This window comes from Trachurus trachurus (genome assembly GCF_905171665.1).
Source record: "Trachurus trachurus genome assembly, chromosome: 3".
NCBI classification, from domain to species: Eukaryota; Metazoa; Chordata; class Actinopteri; order Carangiformes; family Carangidae; genus Trachurus; species Trachurus trachurus.
In genome coordinates, this window is record NC_139893.1 from 33,759,308 (window position 1) to 33,778,568 (window position 19,261).

Consider the following 19,261-nt stretch of genomic DNA (forward strand, 5'->3'; position numbering starts at 1 on the left):
TTAAGCAGCATTAGAATAGAAACTGGTACTCGCTTTTTTGCAGATGTCACGATGGCTTCCAGCCCTCAGTGATGTTCTTTAATCTGAAAGAGAAAAGAATCCCTCCAGCAGATGTTTTGACTACTGTCATTAATAATGAAATGAACTGATCCTGCCATATAACACACATGGATGAGATACAAGTGTAATTTAACAACAATGAAAACTCACTGTACTGTTAATACTACTCTGATTCGCACAACTAATTTTAAGACATGTAATAAAATGTCTTCCATCTAATTCCACCACCCAGTGAGCATACACTGCAACTTACAGGAACATTACAAATAGAGCTGGATGGTATGGTTTTAACATTAATATCATGATATAATTTGAAACAAAGTTTGTACTGGTATACATCATATACATTCATCTTAAAGGGATAGTTCACCCTAGAATGATATTTCGCTCATTATCTACTCACCCTCATGTTGACTAAGGGCTGGAAGAAGTTTCGGAGCCCACCGTCCCTTCTCTGAGTTACAGGGGGTCTTAGCGTAGCAGTGCATTTCAATGCCATGGTAGCAAAGGGACACCAGAGCTCTTCGTAAAAAAAACACACACAAAAAAACATCCAAATACCTCCATGATGCTCGTATGTAATGTCCGTCTTGTGCTGAAGCCCCAAATTGCGGAATTGTCCCGAAAAAAATTAAATAAGTCCACATTCCAAGCATGTTTGTAGCATTAGCTCCCAGTGTTGTTGTCCGGTCTTCCGCTGCCAGCGCGCATGCGCAAGAGCACATGAGAGCACTGAGACCGACTCGAGTCTCAGTGCGAACATTGCGCATGCGCGCTGGCAGCGGAAGACCGGACAACAACACTGGGAGCTAATGCTACAAACATGCTTGGAATGTGGACTTATTTAATTTTTTTCGGGACAATTCCGCAATTTGGGGCTTCAGCACAAGACGGACATTACATACGAGCATCATGGAGGTATTTGGATGTTTATTTGTGTGTGTTTTTTTTACGAAGAGCTCTGGTGTCCCTTTGCTACCATGGCATTGAAATGCACTGCTACGCTAAGACCCCCTGTAACTCAGAGAAGGGACGGTGGGCTCCGAAACTTCTTCCAGCCCTTAGTCAACATGAGGGTGAGTAGATAATGAGCGAAATATCATTCTAGGGTGAACTATCCCTTTAAAACTGTTCCGCTTTTTAAGCGGTAAAGTACTAGTATGACAGCTATAGCACAATTACTGAAAATGCAAAACCTTTGAAGTTGCTTACAAGCACTTTTCTCTGGAAATACAATAAAACCAAGTTGCATAATGGGAAAGCACACCTCTCCCCACTTGTGGTACAGATAGTTGGTGATCCCTTTATCAGAGATATTAGACCAGTGGTTCCTAACCTTTTTTGGCTCGTGGCCCTATTTTGACATCACAAATTTCTGGCAACCGCGCGACCATATCAGGGGCGGCTGGCCCATAGGGGGCGATAGTGCACCGCCCTCCTTAAGCCAAACGGAGAAAAAAAAAAAAAAAAGAGAGAGAAAAGAGTTTATTTTGCCGGTCTAAGTCTTAATAGTATAGTCCAAACAGCAGCCTGAATATCGCTGCGACAATCAGCAGCCTGGATGTCACTGTCCAACCAGTAGCCCCGCCCCCTTGGGGCGATATCAGTCAGATTGAAAATCGCCCCAGGCGCTCTCATAGACTTACATGTTGAGACCATAGACTGTAAAAAGAATGGACGTAGCGTCCGTGACGTCACCCATTGGTTTGGGGGAGTCTGTTTTGTGCCGCTACTACGGGGGTTAGAACCGCGCCATGTTGGATTCTACTTGCCATATTTGGAGCGGTGCGGCCGTTAGCCGGCCGAGAGCCCGCCCACTGGCCTCGTAGCAGCGGTCGCCGGACCTGTCACTCAACGGTTCTGCGCCCTGATTGGCCAGAACTTTAAACCTAATAACAGTAAAACTGTAGAGTTTAAAAAAAATTCACCCCCCTCAGAGTGTGTGCGGGGGTAGAAACTATCGATTGAGACCAAAAAAATAAAATGTACCAGGCTGTAAATATGTTTTTTTAAGCTGTAAAATCGGCTATTTTAACATGGGGCTCGATTGGAGTTGCTCCCTTCTGGAGCCAGCCCCCAGCGACAGCCGAGGGGATTGCAGCTTTTTGAATGCGGAAGTGAGCTTCACTTCTCAGAACGACAACTGCCCCCTTGGTTGAGACTCGTTTTTTCAAAAATCGAACGATACAATGCATTTCTATGGGCTCCGGGGGGGCTTGCCCTAACGTGATTTCGTCATACGCAGTTACGCACTGATGCGTGCTCGGACGTACAGCGCGCGCGTCTGGCGGAGACCGCCGAATCATCATGGCTGGCAACTGCAATTCCATCGTTTCCCTGAGGGAATTACCGTTCAGTCGTCGAAGCAATGCGGATAAATTGGCTGTTAAAGAATTGGGACCACCCAGACCAAATTTAAACATCAAGCAGGTGTCAACAAAAGCGGGGAAAACATACAGCCGCGGATTTTCCCGGAGCTGGTACGAGCGGAAAACATGGCTAGCAGGTTGTGAAGTGGCTAACGCTCTGTTTTGCTACCCCTGTGTGCTAATCCACCCGGATGCCAACACTGACACCGCCTGGACAAAGACGGGTGTCACTGATATGCACCACCTCTCAGAAAAGGTGAAGAAACACGAAGCATCGAAGATGCATATGGACAGCTGCCTAAAACTGTCGGCATTTGGGAGAGTGAACATTGCCACACAGCTGGATGAGAGCTACAGGATAGCCGTGCGCCGTCACAACGATGAGGTGAGCAAGAACCGGCACATCCTAGGCCGCCTTATCGACTGTGTGAAATTCTGTGGCGTGTTTGAGTTAGCTCTGAGAGGCAAGGATGAGAGTGAGGGGTCCAGCAACGCGGGGATTTTTCGTGGACTGGTTGATTTAGTGGCGTCGCTGGACGAGGTGTTTGAGGAGCACTTAAGAACGGCCACAGTCTTTAAGGGCACATCAAAGACGGTGCAGAATGAGCTGCTGGATTGCATGGCATCTGTCATCAGAGAGCGTATCGTGGAGGAGGTGAGAGCAGCAAGATTCGTGGCAATCCAAGCAGATGAGACCACAGACGTCTCTACACAGACTCAGTTGGTGCTGGTGCTGAGATATGTAGATGGAAAACACGCTGTGCAAGAACGGTTCTTTGAATTTGTCCCCATCTTGTCAGCAACGGCCAGCTCCATTGCCGATGCAATTTTGGAGAGACTGAAAAGCGTTTTCACTGATGATGATAAGTGTAAACTCATTGCGCAAGCCTACGACGGTGCCAGTGTGATGAGAGGAGAGAGAGCTGGTGTGCAGCAAAAGGTACGAGAAGAGTACAAAAATGCCCATTATTTGCATTGCTACGCACACCAGCTGAATTTGATCATGCAGCAGGCCACTTCACACATCTCAGCAGTGAGAGTTTTTTTCTCTGACCTTGGTGGGATTTCCAGTTTTTTTACCCGGTCACCCAAACGCACAGCCCTTCTCGACCAGATTGTTGCACGAAGGCTGCCTAGAGCATCATCCACAAGATGGAACTTCAACAGCAGGATCGTGAGCACTGTCTATGAGAACCTGGGCGACCTCATAGAGTGTTTTGAGACCATCAGGTCAGACAGCACCTTTGACAGCACCACCGTGAGGGAGGCGTCTGGCTTCCTGAGGATGCTGCAGGATGAAGATTTTGTTTTTTTCCTGCAGCAGTTTCATCAAATCATGCCTCATGTTGACATGATGTACCAACAGCTGCAGAAGAGGGACATTGACATGGTGTTCATCAAACGTGCCCTGCAGAACTTCACCAGCAGTATTCAGGCCATCAGGTAAGATAATACAATAGAGTAATTATAATAATAATTATGCACATGTTCATTACTAAATGTCAGCATGCTGTGATGGCAATAATGTATAGGAACTCAAAAGTAATGAGCCAATTTAGTCATCTGCATTTGTGTGCATAAGTAAATTTAGCACATCCAGAAATAGTGATATTTTTTTCAGCCATTTCCAAAAAGTTGTGCAACACAAACAGTTTTTTTTTTTTTTTTAAAGATAGTAATTATTGATAATGACACTGACATACTGTCTCATTCATATTCTAACACTTTTGATCTGTCTCCCAGGGACCAAAGCTCCTCTCAACAGCAGCAGCAAGAAGCCCCAGGTACCACAAGATCAAGGAGAGCCTTGGGAGAACAAGAGAAGCAGAGGCTGTCAAAAGAGGTATCTGCATTCATTACTGACCAATGATGTAGGCATACTCAAGTGTTGGAACCAAGTGATAAAGTCACAACCTCTGTTTTTACAGTTGGATTCAGTAATTACTCACCCATTACTTGTCCATTATATGCACACAAGGATACAGTAATAAGTCTGCATGAATAACAAATACTTTGGAACTGTGAGACAGTAGATACAGTAGATCAGTGGTCCCCAAACTACGGCCCGGCCCGCGTTCAAATTCCAACCGGCCCGCAGCCTCTGTCATCAAATAATCAATAATATGCGGCCCGCCAGCACGTACTTTTTTTTTTCCAGCCTCGATATATCGCCATGTGCATGCCTCTTTGCTTTCCTCGTCTCTGGCCTCCAAACAGGCTGAATGACAAGAGGCTTCACTCTGTGACTCGGTCTCAGCACCTGGGCGCGTTTGTTCCGTAGCGGAATGAAATGAAGGGAGTGAAGCCTCTTGTCATTCATCCAGGATCTCTGTCTGTGTGGGGGGGGAGGCGGGGCCGCTACCACACACACAGTGCTGCATGTGAGTCTGTGAGGAGCAACGCAAGGTAACGTCAGATCTAGCGACTTTTCCGGTGCTGTTACAAACACTTCTGGTTTGGAGACTCGGACGTGAAAGCACGTCATCACTGCTGTTTCCACCGAGCAGCGGTGCTGCCGTGAGCCCCTCGCCCCCGTCCCTACAGCCCCCACCGGCGGTGTCACGGAGCTGTGCCCGCTATGAGACCCGCTCCACGCCGCTGACACCCCCACCACACCCGTCTTAGAGCGACATACACAGCCTCAGTCACTACTCACCTCATCTACTGTGATGACACGGTCAATATCTATTCAAGTGCAGTTTTGTTGAGACTTGATTGTATGGTTATATATTTGAGTGCATCTTTTCTTAACAGAGACAGGGTCTATTCTTGTTTTTGGTTTGATTTTTATTCAAGTGCAATTTTGGATTTTTTTTAAAAATATAATATAAAATATAATAATGTTTCAAATGAACCTAGATATGTTTAAGCTTCCTTTTTTTCCAGACATTTATGTCATTTTATGTGGTCTTCAAATATGAAAAGAGTGATTTTGGTAAAAAAAAAAAAAAGGTATTAAATAGTTAATTTGCATTTAATGTTAATGGTTCAAAGGATGTCAGGCTGAAAGGTCGGCCGACTCAGCCCCCACACATTTTTACTTCACCAAATCTGGCCCTCTTTGCAAAAAGTTTGGGGACCCCTGCAGTAGATCATGGCCACATTCATGCCATCACTAGATTTTTTTTTCTTTTTTTTTAACAATTGTGTGTTACTGACTATACATTTTTTTTATAATTTTAACAGATCTGTGACACAATCCTTGGCCATGCCAAAGCCAGGTTCTCCTTCACCAGCCACCTTGTGAGTGCCGTGCTGCTAGAGGCAGAGCTGTTTGACCGGCATCGGACAACATTCCCTGAAGAGGCTCTGAATACCACCGTGAGGGCATACCCCATGCTACACAAGGAGAGGCTCAGGACTGAGCTTTCTCTCATCTACGAAAGTCCAGACTTCAGGGGCTGCTGCGGTGCACTGGCTCTGTACCAGGTTCTACAGAGCTACAACCTCCAGGAAACCTTCTCTGAGACTGTGGCGCTGTTGAACATCCTCATAACCACTCCGATGACAACAGCTGAAGCTGAGAGGTGTTTCTCCACCTTAAAGAGGATCAAGACATTCCTGAGAAATACAATGGGACAGGAACGTCTGAATGCATTGGGCATGCTTTCCATGGAAAGAGAGCTGGTCAGGAACATGCCTGATTTCAACGAGAGGGTGATTGATCGCTTTGCTTGCTTGAAAGAGAGGCGAGCTAAATTTCAATACAAGTGATGAGTGAGTGTGTTCTTAAATGGTGAGTTGTGTTATGTTGTACTCTCCAAATGTTGAATTGTAAATAGTTGTATTGATTGCATATTGCCAGCCAAATACAGTTATGTTCATAATAATAGCAGTGTGTTTAAAAAGGTGACCGCTTCATTACATGTATTTTTTTTAACAATGGGACTTTGCGGGGGCTTCTTGGTGGTAGCTTGGCTTCACATAGACGTTGTCTGATTGTTACAGTACTCACAGGCAATCTTAGATCTTCTCTGATCCTCCTGGAGCTGATCATTGGCTGATCCTTTGCCATTTTGGTTATTCTCCGATCCCTTCGAATAGTTGTTTTTCTTTTTCTTCCTCACCTGGTGGTGATGGTTTTGGCTGCCATTTTAAAGCGTTTGATATCATTTTAGCTGAACAGCCTATCATTTTCTGCACTTCTTTATAGGTTTTCCCCTCTTTTATTAATTTCTTAATCAAAGAATGCTCTTCTTCTTAACAGTGTCTTAAACAACCCGTTTTACTCTGTTTTTCAAGGACAAATGCACAGCCAGCATATGCAGCATCAGTTGCCTTGATCCTTGAATAGGGGCCATCTGTTTAACACCTATTTTTTTTCACATAATCAATGACCTCAATAGTTGAACCTGGCACTGCTATTTTTTTGAACACGCCCCTTTCAGTAAATGATTCAGTTTCACAGAATCAGCAGCATGCACGTCATGCCTGTTGGGTCTGTTGGTTTTCTATACCTTTACTAAACCTTCTAGTTTAAAAAAAAAAAGTCAAAATTCTAACAAATTCAGTGATTTATCTTGCAAGTGATGTCGGACTGCTATTATTTTGAACACAACTGTATAGTGGTAAATGGAATATGTTCTGGAAAATTTTGATTAATTACAGTTTTGATTATAGTATAATTTGATTTGATTATTGCTATGGCATCCATGATGGCTATAAATTGTAGACTGTGCTAAAAGTGATTTCAAGGGCAAACTATTAGATGACAAACTATCTGTTAATGTGTGTTTTATTGTGGAACCAAATGTATTGTATATTTTATGTCTGGGGTTGCATCTAGTGGTTGAAAACCAAATTAAACAATGAGATGTGACACTGTAAAGCTGGCTATCTGACTTTTATTTATTATTATTTTACCCATTGAATGGGTCATCTTAGCCATCATCACAACTTTTGCCCCCCCTGAGAAATTTGTCAGGAGCCGCCACTGGACCATATGACTGCACGTCAATCAAGATGTGCCAGCTCAGATGTTTTTATATGCTGCATTTTATTTGAACTCTATTTATATTCAGTTGTTTAAGATTGAGTGCGGTGTTTTTAATTAAAATTTTAAAAAAGAATAATAATTAGTAAAAAGAAAAATCAGTATCAGTAAATTTGTTGTTATCAATTATTTCAGAGGACCCCATTTGAATTCCAGGCGACCCCACGTGGGGTCCCGACCCCAAGGTTGAAAAACATATAGCATATGGTCACTGATTGAATGGAATACCTCAATGTTAAATAGATCGTCAAATTTATTACAAACAACATTCTCAACGACAAGATCACATTACCCCAATCTTCGCCTCCCTCCATTGGCTGCTTATTACTTTCCACATTTGATGATTTAAAATCATCATTAAAGGAGCTAAATGTAAGACTGGGGCTAAAACTGTTCCTGCAGTCAAATTCAAAATACTGCAGTGTGTTGCTTCCCCTCCTCCAGACTTGAGATTACCAGATAGGTTGCCAGATAACCACCTCTACGCTGCTCCAGCATTTTGGCTATATGGTACCCCAAGACTCACTCACACATACGCCAAACGCCACCGGAACCGATTTGTAGTTAAATTACAGAAATCTTTTAATTTTCCAGGAGGCGGTAACCTAGAATAGAATATCTGTTCCACTGTCATAAAATAGACAATAGCCAACATTTTTAAGTCACTTTCAGTTAGCAGTATTTACCTGATACATATCAAATCTGCAGAAGCACCAGTAGAAAAGATAAGATCATGGAACCGCCAGGAAAACTATTTGTTTAGAAGAAATGATATTTTTTATATATATATTATTTTCATTATGTTTTCTAAATTTAACTGTTTGATTCATTTTGTTTCTTGAATTTATTTTCTTATTCTTGTTATTGACATAACATCAGCATCTTTACATGAAACTGACCCCTCCCACCAGGGCCGCTGCTAGAAATTCTGGGCCCCCTGAAAAAATACTGAAGTGGGCCCCTTTTCATCGCCACTTTTCAAAGTATTAGCATTTTTTATTTATTTTTCTGTACTCTATGTTCTTGACACCCCCATGCCCAGGGGACACAAATCAAGCAGGAGGTCTGGGGGCCCCCCCTCATGAGATTTTGAATGTCAGACAATTCATTTCCTGTATTCTGGGCATTTTTTTCCATTAATTTCAAAGTCCTCGCCTATTCTCAACATAAATGTAAAGGAAATACAGGGTCAATAACAGTTCAATTAATTACAATTAATAAAGTTCAATTGTATCAATTATATTAAAGCAGATATCAGTGGAATGTTTTTGTTAATATAAGTCCTAAATAGTCCTATTTTCCGTCAGCAATCACTTACATGAAGTATTTCAGCCTAAACACGAGTCTCTCCGTCACTCTGCTCTGCTGTAACCCGAGGAGAAAATTTTCCTTGTGGGATACAAGTGTTATCCAATGAGGAGAGAGAACGGCATGAAGGGCTGTGTGTGCAGCCAAGGGATGCGCGTGAATGTGGTGACGTAGCACGAGGACCAATTGATGCCTGACAAGGGCGGGGGCTGCTAACTCATGGTGCGTTCAAAGAAACTCGTACTTTGTGTTTTTCCTTCCTGTGAAGTCATACCAGTTCGATCTGGTACGAGTTCACGGGTCGGAAGTTACGAGTGGCCGTTATAGGGAACTTTCACAGACAACAGGATGGTAAAAACACGAGCTACGGGTTACCTGGAACGCTACCAAGTCGTAGTTGTGACTTGAAGCTGTAACTTACGGTTTCAAAAGCCTGCCTTGAACGCAGCATTAGCCGAAACGGCCGTGAAGCTGATATCTGCTTTAAGGATCAACACATCATAGATGCGGGGAAAATGTTTGGTCTGTCAAAATAAATTTGGTATAATGGGAAGAAGCAAGAACCCACTGATAAAAAAAAAGGAAAATGATTCAATAAATCACAAAAAAGCTGAATATCCTACAAGCTGAAAACAGTTTTGTGTATCAGAACTAGCGCTGAAGATTAATATTATTTTTATCATCATTGCAATATGAACATGTGCAATAAACAAATGTTAAACACAGCAAAAGGTTGCCTGAAATGCAATGAGTTTTGTTTACAGGTGCCATGCCTTCACACTCAGCATGCTGACATGTCTGGCCCGTGACATCCCACACCTGATTTAAAATGAAATAAAGTGGGCAACATGAGAGAAAGTGTGCACTGCTCTTGACTTGAAGTCACACAAATTCCACCTCTCTCTCTCTGCTCAGTTTTATCTGCTCCTTTCTCACTGAGGTCACTGAACCGGAGACCAGTACGAGTGATTTTAATGATTTTGTCCCAGGGAACTTCTTCTAAACTGTGACTTTTTGTTGTATCTGGAATCTTTGGAAACACAATGAACCAAACAACATGGCCACACTGCAGCGAGTGAAGCAGGCTGAGCAGGAATAAAAGAGGGAGAGAGAGAGAGAGAGAGGGGCAGAATAAAATAGTTGCCAATTTGTTTGCTGTGTGCTGGAACTGTACTAGACTTCTTTCTGAAGCGGCTGACAAGCAGGTGAGATCAAAGTCGTGGGGACAAAAGAGGCTCAGCAGCGATTTGTCAGGAGACGAGAGGCAGCAGCCGGGTTCAGCCCTCTGATCACCGCCTCACCAAAGAAATCTGCCCATGAGAAAAAGTACAGCAGAAAGGGTTCAAAGGTCATTTTGATTTGCTCTGGATTACTGGTACCTCCTTTTTCCTCCACAAAAAGGGGGGGCCAAGAAAAGGACTTGGCTAATAACCTTTGTATTATTGCAGAAAAGAAATCCCTTTGTGCCAGGAGGGTTTTTTTTGGAGGGGGAGGTTGTGGTGGGGGGGAAGAATTTTGGGGAGGTCAATTAAAAAAGAGCCCTGAAATTCTTGCCTTCATTCATGGCAGCAGGAGAGAAAAAAGAAAGTTAAAATGTATGCTTTGGGTTTAGTGTGGAGGCACTTCATGTGGCCGGGATAGGATTCATTTGTCAAGTGGCCGAGGGCACAAGGAAAAGTAAAAAAATGTTTCAGTTGCGTAAATAATCAAGGTTTTCTCTTGAAGCAGAAGCGTCGCTCATTGTCAGGTTTCTTCTGCAGACAGGTGTGAACGCAGGTCGAATGCGCTGAGAACGCGCCGGGCTGTGATCACTCCAGCCACGCTGGGAGCCGGTCAGGAATGCAAGTGTGCAGTGTAATGTGAACTCGAATGGCTCCCCGGCCACATTCAAGGACCAATTAGTCAACTCTGTATTGTGCAGATTGCCGGACAAAGCTCCCAAACGCAGCTGATTTGCCTCTGCCAAACAACTGGGACCAGGTTCTGAAGTGTGTACCCGGGCTCAGGCACCAAACAGCTGCTGCAGCCCTCAGCTTAAATCTGCTTTTTACTGTTTCGCTGCGGTTCAGGTTTCCCCCGTGTTCAAAAGTCAGCAGAAATCAAATCCAAGACCTTCTCTGAGGCCCTCACCCAGCTCCATCTGAGAGGTCTTCAAGGTTCTGAGGACCCGAGACCAGGGCCCAGCTTTGTTTTATTGGCTCAGACCAGATCTAAATGAATCAGTATGATGTTGTATACATTTATATAAATTGACTGCAGAAAGGCACTTAAATAAATTATAAGTGGAACTAGTTTCTATGACTTCATTCCTTCATAGGACAAAATCAAAAGGCCCTGGCTGCTTGTTGGGTTCAGGTTTGTTTCTGATATAAATTGTGAATAATTCTGTATAAAACACTACGTCACATCTGTTTGTACCTCAGGTTCCTCTGGGTTCATGTCCCTTTAGGATCGGGTTTCTCGTCTCTTCTCTTCTTATTCAGTACTTCCTAGATTGTGATTGTGTTTTTGTTTTTTTTCCTGTGTCTTAATATGTTGAAATTCACAATGTTGATTGATTGTGTGTCACATCCCAGAGGGACAAGCAAAATGTTATTTAGATTCCTCTGAGAATTGACAATAAAGTTGACTTTGACTTTGATCCTAGTCATATTATTGAGTTGTGCTGTGTGTGTGACAGCCCAAAATATACAAAAGTGAGAACAGGGTGTTAAAGGAATCACTTTATTTCCTTTTTCATCAAATCACATCGGTTACCCAGCTCCTGAAGTTTTTTGCAAATTCCTGCAAATTGAGCAAATTCCTGCAATTTCATTGCATGAAACTGCATGAATACCCATCACACTTTTAAGGAAAACCTGCTGCATAATCACAGATTTTTGCACAGCAAAAAAACTCACAAAAAAACTCAGCGTGTTTCTGGAGGGACTACCAGTTTATCCAACTAATGTCTTCAGTAATTTGCACATATGAGAAGCTCATAGCCTCTGAGTGGCCGGTCAATGTGCACCATCAACCCAGGGGAAAAAGAAATGCAAGTCCTTTGGCTCACTGCTGATGTTATTACTGTAATAGTTCCAATTATCAGACTTGGGCTGTATTTCAACATCATTTGGGGATAAATGGAATGGATTCAGTAATGAATGAGAGGGGTTAGGGTTCATTGATTTGCCATTTCGTTTCGGATTAGACTGTTATAATAAGTGCCTGTCAACATTATGGACAGTGTTCCTACAATGGTTCATGAGTCGGACCTTTCTACTTTTTACCAAGAACATGGGAGCTAATGCTATGCTGCTTTGATAGAGCGTATTTCAATCTGCCACAGACAACAGAGCAGCTAGTAAAGGCTTTACAGAGATAGCACTTTCAGATGCTGGGCTGTTGGACAGCTGAGGTGCAGTTTCATCTGGTTGTTGGTGTTACATGTCTCCAAACACATCATTTGGACAAGCTGTTCTTTTCTAAACACTTTGGTGGACAGTTCTGGTCAGGCTTTTATTTTGGTACATTGTCTGGGCAGTATTGTGAATTCCCATATCAGCTAAATATTTAGTTTCAACAATATCTAACATTTACATTTAAAGGGATAGTTCAACATTTTTGAAAATTGGCCCATCGCCATGATCCCCCTAGTAATAGCAGTAGGTTCGTTACCTTTAATTGTTGGTCCAAGCTGCTTTTAGATCGGGGGAGAAGAATACCGAGCGGCGCAGCTACACTACGGAGGCTAATGGAATTTCTTGGTTTTGCTCATCAAACTCAGCAAATACACAACCAAAAAACTCAAAAACGCTGTGGTGGACAAGTTGTGACCTGCACATTCACCACGCTATGAGATAATAGCGGAAAGTTGCGAGATGGAGTTGTTTTAGAGGCAAAGTCGGACTTTACACTCTAGACGGCTGCTCGGCGGAGTGATTTCAAAAGCGCCTGTTTACTGCAGATACGTCCGTATACTACGGCACTGGCTGAGGTGCGCACACTGTGTCCCTCCGACCAGTGGTTCACTGAAGAAAGTAGTTCCGAGTATTTGCTTCACTTCTCTTAACTTTCCGCTATCATCTCATAGCGTGGTAAATGTGCAGGTCACAACTTGTCCACCACAGCGTTTTTGAGTTTTTTGGTTGTGTATTTGCTGAGTTTGATGAGCAAAACCAAGAAATTCCATTAGCCTCTGTAGTGTAGCTGCGCCGCTCGGTATTCTTCTCCCCCGATCTAAAAGCAGCTTGGACCAACAATTAAAGGTAACGAACCTACTGCTATTACTAGGGGGATCATGGCGATGGGCCAATTTTCAAAAATGTTGAACTATCCCTTTAAGATGTTATCTTTAATTTTAAAATGAGCACCAAAGTTCTAAAAATATTTCAAAGTAATAGCATATTACTCAAAACGAATAAAGTAAAAAAAGGCAAAGTTCACAAATAATGATAATCTTAGAAGAAAAAAAAAAAACCTTTTTGACATTCATTGAAGCTAGATGTGGACAATGTTGCTGATAATCTCATTATGCACCATTGTACAACAAAATGTACAAAATATCATCATCATCCAGTCGTATTCCAACAAAATGTACTGGCTCTAACTCACTCTGCAGCAGCTCTTTGTCCAGTGTTCTTCTACACATTCTACAGGTGTGTTTGTTTGTCGATGACTCTCGTTTGTGTTCCACCACAGCATTGCCCAAACAACTCCCCCACACCCTCCTGGGTAGGGAGCTGCCTTTCTGCTGCGGCCACGAGGCTGCAACCCCACAACCCTGCTGACACTAAAGACCTGAGAGAGCAACACGTCGCCATGGCACTGCCCCCCCCCCACACACACACCATCAGCATCATTTACATTATTTCTGAAGAAAATCAAAGTCAAATCCAGAAGCCAGTCTGTGGTTCAGGTTCAGTAACTGTGTCTGTGTCAAACCAGACCAGGAATTTGAATTGAACCAGAATCAATGACAATCTGAACACAACCATAAACCAGTTCTGAAGCTGGAGTTATTACACACTGCAAAAACTCAAAATCTTACCAAGAATATTTGTCTTATTTCTAGTCAAAACGTCATTTCTAGTCAAAACAAATCAAATTATACTTAAAATAAGACTCATCACATAGAAATTATCTTGTTTTTATACAATTTGTACTTCTTTCAAGCATATTTTTGCTTGAAATATGTAGAAAAATCTGATAGTGGAGCAAGTTCTTTTTTCTTATTACAAGCACAGAAAACTTGCTTTCACTGGCAGATGTTTCTACTTATTTCAAGTGAAAATTTGTTTGAAACAAGTGAAAATTATCTAAAAACAAGTTAATTTTTAGGCGATGAGTCTTATTTTAAGTGGAAAGAGATTAGTTTTGACTAGAAATTAGACATTTTGGCAAGAAAGAACAAATATTCTTGGAAAGATTTTTTAGTTTTTGCAGTACAGGTGCAGATTGTTCTGTTAGATCAGATATTGTGTTGGGAAACAACATCTCTCTGACTGTGACTTGTAAATCAACACTTACTGACATTTCCTACACAACACACTTCCTGTTGCCGTTCAGTTGTATGTATAGGAACATATTTCCCTGGAGGCCGTGTGCCTGAGCCTCTGGATGTGACGAGATTTAACTCAGAATAAGTTGGAGCACGGCCTATAAAGCCTGGATCTAACACTGAAGATTTAACCTTAAAAATTGAAAATGACAACACACACTTATCCCTGTGTGTGTCTGAGCGTGTGTTATGTGTGTGTGTGTGCGCGCGTGTGGCTCACAAATTGAGAGCGTTTACCCTGCTTATTACTGGGATGCTATGTGGGCGGCGTGGAAGGGGAGCGTAATTAAAATAGTTTCTGAGAGAAACAGCACACCACATCAGAGGTTCCTCCCTCTTCCAGCATTTAACCACATCAAGACCGTCTCACTTAGAAACGGGGCCACCAGAACAACCTCAGATACGCACTGATGTTGGCTGATGTTTTGGTGTGTAGTCTGACTTGCGAGGGGGGGTCCTCTGAGGCATGATGTGCACACATTTCTAATTAAAAGAGCTGCTTTTTCTGATCATCCGGGTAAATAAAGTGACAGAGGCAGCTCGCCGGGTGATGTATGGGAGGGGAAGACAAATTAACCGCCGAAACCCTCTGGGGGATTCTCAGCAGAGGCCCTTCGCAGCAGAGGTAGGGGCAGCGCCAAGGGGCAGAGAGATTTGTAGATGATGGTGCTAATTACCAGAATGCAAACCCTAATGTGACCAAGATGGAAGCAATTTAGGCAACAGTCATTTAGCCTGCTGCTCTTCCGCCCACCGGCTGCTGCCTCGCCAGAGCCGGGGCATTAGGATGGGAAAAAGTCTGGGACCATCCATCGCTGTGGGCCTGAAGGATAAAGAATCCCCTGCACAGGAGGAGGAGAAGAGGTTGCTGTGGCGTTGTGAGTATATATATGAGCACATGAGGGGGGTGAAGGGGAGACCCATGTCGACTTGAACGTTCATTCATCTTTTCATCTTAGTTGGAACTTGATGTGAAATGACCCGTGGTGTTAATAGGCAGCGCTGGCAGGTCAGGAAGGAGGAAGGAGGAGGAGGATGCATAAAGAGCAAAGTTTGGCTGTGAACTTTTAACTGCAGAGAGGAAGGAGCATGGGTTTGAGTTGCAAGTGGCAGCTCACAACCACCTCCACCTCCACCTCCACCAACAATGGAGAAACCCTGAGGATCAAGACTGCAGCTGCCAGCAAAGGAGCTCCGGCTCAAAGCAAATTACAAATTACGCAAAAACCCGATGACGATGCTTCTACTGCGTGCGTGTGTGTGTGTCTGTGTGTGTGAAAAGCACCTGTTAGACTGGGGTGAATGGAGCTGTGCTGTTCTGCCCTACAAAGGCAAAGTGCAGTATCTGTAAAAATGCCAAACTGAGCAAAACAGCTTTTTGTGTTTTTCATTGTCAGGTTTAAGCATCAAATTATGAATAACTACCAAGTCTATAATTGATTAGATAAAGGTGGACTGAATTAAATGTATTTTGTAGTTTGTCTTTCTGACCAATTTTGACCCTTTTATGGCAGATACTGCACTTTTGCCTTGGTTTTGGTGCAGATCCTGCATTTTGGCTTGGTATAAGCTACAGATACGGCACTTTGCCTTGGTTTTACTCCAATCGAATCATAGAGTAAATTATATGTAGGGAGTACAGTACTCTTTGCAGATACTGCACTTTGCCGTGGTTTCACAGTGCTTTTTTGGATGGACCACAAAATAAAAAGCCCAATAACTCTGGAAATTTTAGCAGTATATCAAATTCTACCAGATTGAAGAGAATATGCCACACTTTTGATTGGTCAAAAATAAAAAATTGAAAACTTTGCACTTTGTAGGGCAGAGCTGTGCTGTTGATTCCTACAGATGATCACAGCTTCACTCCATTACACATAATCCAGTCAAGATGAAAGGCCTCAGATCATTACTCCACCTGGACCTGGACCCTCAGCTCCCCACCGACTCCCTGGGCAGGCTCAGACTACACTCCTGCATGGCTGTAGAGCCAGCCAGCCCCCCCACCACCACCCCTCCATCCCCCCCATCCCCTCCTCCCTCAGCCCAGGCTCTAGACGCACTTTTATTCTTTAGACTTTAGATGCACTTGATGTGGTTTTTGTTTTGTCAGAGTGTGCTGGTTTGTTTTCAGTCTTTTATTCTGATCCCATCCTCTGAGGCTTTAATGATTTTATTATTTGCCCCTTTTTTCCCTCCTCTATAAAATAAATGTGACTTGGCTAAAATATAAGGATTCAACAGTTTGCTGATTTGCTTTTTCTTTTCTTTTTTTAAGTTTGTTTTGTTTTTGTTTTTTTAAGCCTGACCATTGGGACGTCTCTCTCTCTGTCAGACGCGTCACTCACCTGTCGCAGAGGCTGACGCGGGTTCAGCCCACCTGTATAATTTGTCTAATTGCTCTTTTCGGAACATTTTTTCAGAGGAGGCGTTCAGAGAACAGAGAGCTGCTCCGCGCTCAGCCACTGTGTAATTTTATCCACGCCGCAGTCCCTCTCGCTTCACACAGGGCTGATACCTTTGCCTCCCCCTTTCCTTTGTATCAATTGGTCGGAGTTCAGCCTATTGTCGCCACAAGCTTCTTTTATATGAGCGCTCGGTCTGAGCTCAGGCTCTCAGTCAGTCAGACCCGCAGGAGGGACTTGGAGCAGCAGCAGCAGCAGCAGAGGAGCGGATCCCCACCTCGGGCATCAGCGGCTCTGCATTATCAGCGGCGTCCACTCCACGGAGCTCTCCAGCGTCGTGGGGGCCCCGGACCCCCGACAACTTTAATGGGACCCCGAGAGCCGCACGGGAGTTATTTAGTTATTTTTCGCCGCAGTCGTCGCTCTCCGACCATGCCACAATGCTGATGATACCTCTGCTGGTGTTGCTGAGCCTGTTGGATCCCGTTAGAGCCCGGGCCCGCTGCGCCCCCGGCCAGGCTTACTGCGACCCCCGGCAGCGGAGGGACGCCGGGGGTCGCGGAGGAGTGTACGAACACCTCGGAGGAGCCCCGAGGAGAAGGAAACTCTACTGCGCCACTAAATATCATTTACAGATCCACCCTAACGGGAAAATAGACGGTTCCCTGGAGGAAAACAACCCGCTGAGTGAGTACAGACACTTTTACGCACAGAAAAGCGTCGGTGATTATCACGAGCTGAGCTGATGTGACAGGATCAGCGTGTGTCTGTGTGTGTCTGTGTGTGTATGAGAGAGAGGGAGGAAAATTTGAAGAGAAAAAATGACTTTAATTAAATTAAAACTTTTAACATTAACATTAACTTTTAAAACATTAAACTTAATTAAAGTTTAACTTTAGAATAAACGCGTTAAACATTTTTAATAAACTTTAATATTTAACGTTTATCCTAATTAGAGATTATAACCAGTTTGATATCATTAATTTATAAGGATCTCCAGAATTTCGTTGTCAGTGTGTGTGTGAAGGAGAGAGAGTAGCATAAATCCCTATTACAAGTATCTTGTTAACATCCTGTCAGATGTGTTTATCTCATCAGGGCCATTAGAGTGTGTCAATAGGCCGCTGATTAACCAATTAATCAAACACTGATTAAAAGAGACAATAAACGGAACGAGGCGCGAACAGGTTTCAACTGGAGCGGAAATGAATTCATTTCCTTTGACAACCGTTTGTTTGTTTAAGAGTCGATTAGTTTCTGATGTGTTGTGCTCCATTTGACCGGCAATACACATCACTGACCGACACATCAGCTGTAAATGATAATGAGCACGTGTCTAGTCTAGTAGTCCTCCGCGTGACGTCATGTAAAAGTTGGTTTCTGTGTGTTTCAGGCATCATGGAGATCACGGCCGTGGATGTGGGCGTCGTGGCCATTAAAGGGCTTTTCTCTGACAGATACCTGGCCATGAACGCCAAGGGCCGGCTGTATGCATCGGTGGGTACAGACTCCATCACCTTCATCCACATGGTCTTCCTCCTCTTTATCACAGGCCGCAGGTTAAAGGGATAGTTCAACATTTTTTGCAAATTGGCCCATCACCATAGTCATAGCAGGGGGTTCATTACCTTTGATTATCGGTGCATGTTGTTTTGAGATCGGCGGGGCAGAGGCGTGAGCTGCTCAGCCAACACAACAGAGGCGTATGGTATTTTCGCCTTTCCCTCATCAAACTCATCAAATACACAATCCAACAACTCCAAACTTCCTCGTTGAGAAGTTGTGACCTGCACATTCACCACGAAAAACAGCTTGCACCGATTATTAATGATAATGAACCTCCTCCTAAAACTATAGGGATTATGGCAATAGGCCAATTTGTGCCAAAATGTTGAACTATCCCTTTAAAGTCCTCAGATGTGTGTTTCCTGCTCTCCTGTGAATCCAGTGTTTATGTGGAGTGGGACGGTGAGGCTGCTGCATGGTGCGGTGTGTGGTGTGGTGTGGTGTGGTGTGGTGTGGGGTGTCAGAGGGGCTGGTGGTGGGAGCAGAGCGGAAACACTGGGTGTCTTTGAGAGTTTGTCCCCCCCTGAATCAAAAAAACATGCTGCAAGCTGCCTGACAAATGTGGCTGACTGTTTCCTTCCTCCTCCTCGTCTCTCCCCAGGAAGTGTTCAACAAAGAGTGTGAGTTTGTGGAGCGGATCCACGAGCTGGGGTACAACACCTACGCCTCCCGCCACCACTCCACCGAGCAGGCGCTGCCACCAGGGGGCGGCGGCAGCAGCAGCGTAGGAGGAGGCGGAGGCAGCGGAAACAAGCGGCGAGCCAGCGCCAAACGCCAGTGGTACGTCTCCATCAACGGCAAGGGACGGCCACGGAGAGGCTTCAAGACCAGAAGCACGGACAAAGCCTCGCTCTTCCTGCCCCGGGTGCTGGGCAACAAGGACCACGAGATGGTGAGGAGGCTCAGAGACAGTCAGAGCGCACACCACCACCACACGCGCCGCCACGGCAGCCGCACCGAACGCAGAAGACGCCGACATCGTGCCAGGAAAGGCCGAGGTCGACCGGCAGCAGAGGACTGA

At 44.1% G+C, this 19,261-nt stretch overlaps 1 protein-coding gene across 1 annotated transcript; it reads left to right on the forward strand.

Moving 5' to 3' along the window:
* Window positions 1-17,114: 17,114 nt before the first annotated feature.
* Window positions 17,115-19,261, forward strand: fgf3 (fibroblast growth factor 3; the record flags this gene model as incomplete). The annotated part of the gene is made up of 3 exons (XM_083992782.1): window positions 17,115-17,361; window positions 18,068-18,171; window positions 18,842-19,261. 3 exons carry the CDS (start codon window positions 17,115-17,117, stop codon window positions 19,259-19,261), a joined length of 771 nt encoding a protein of 256 aa, XP_083848908.1.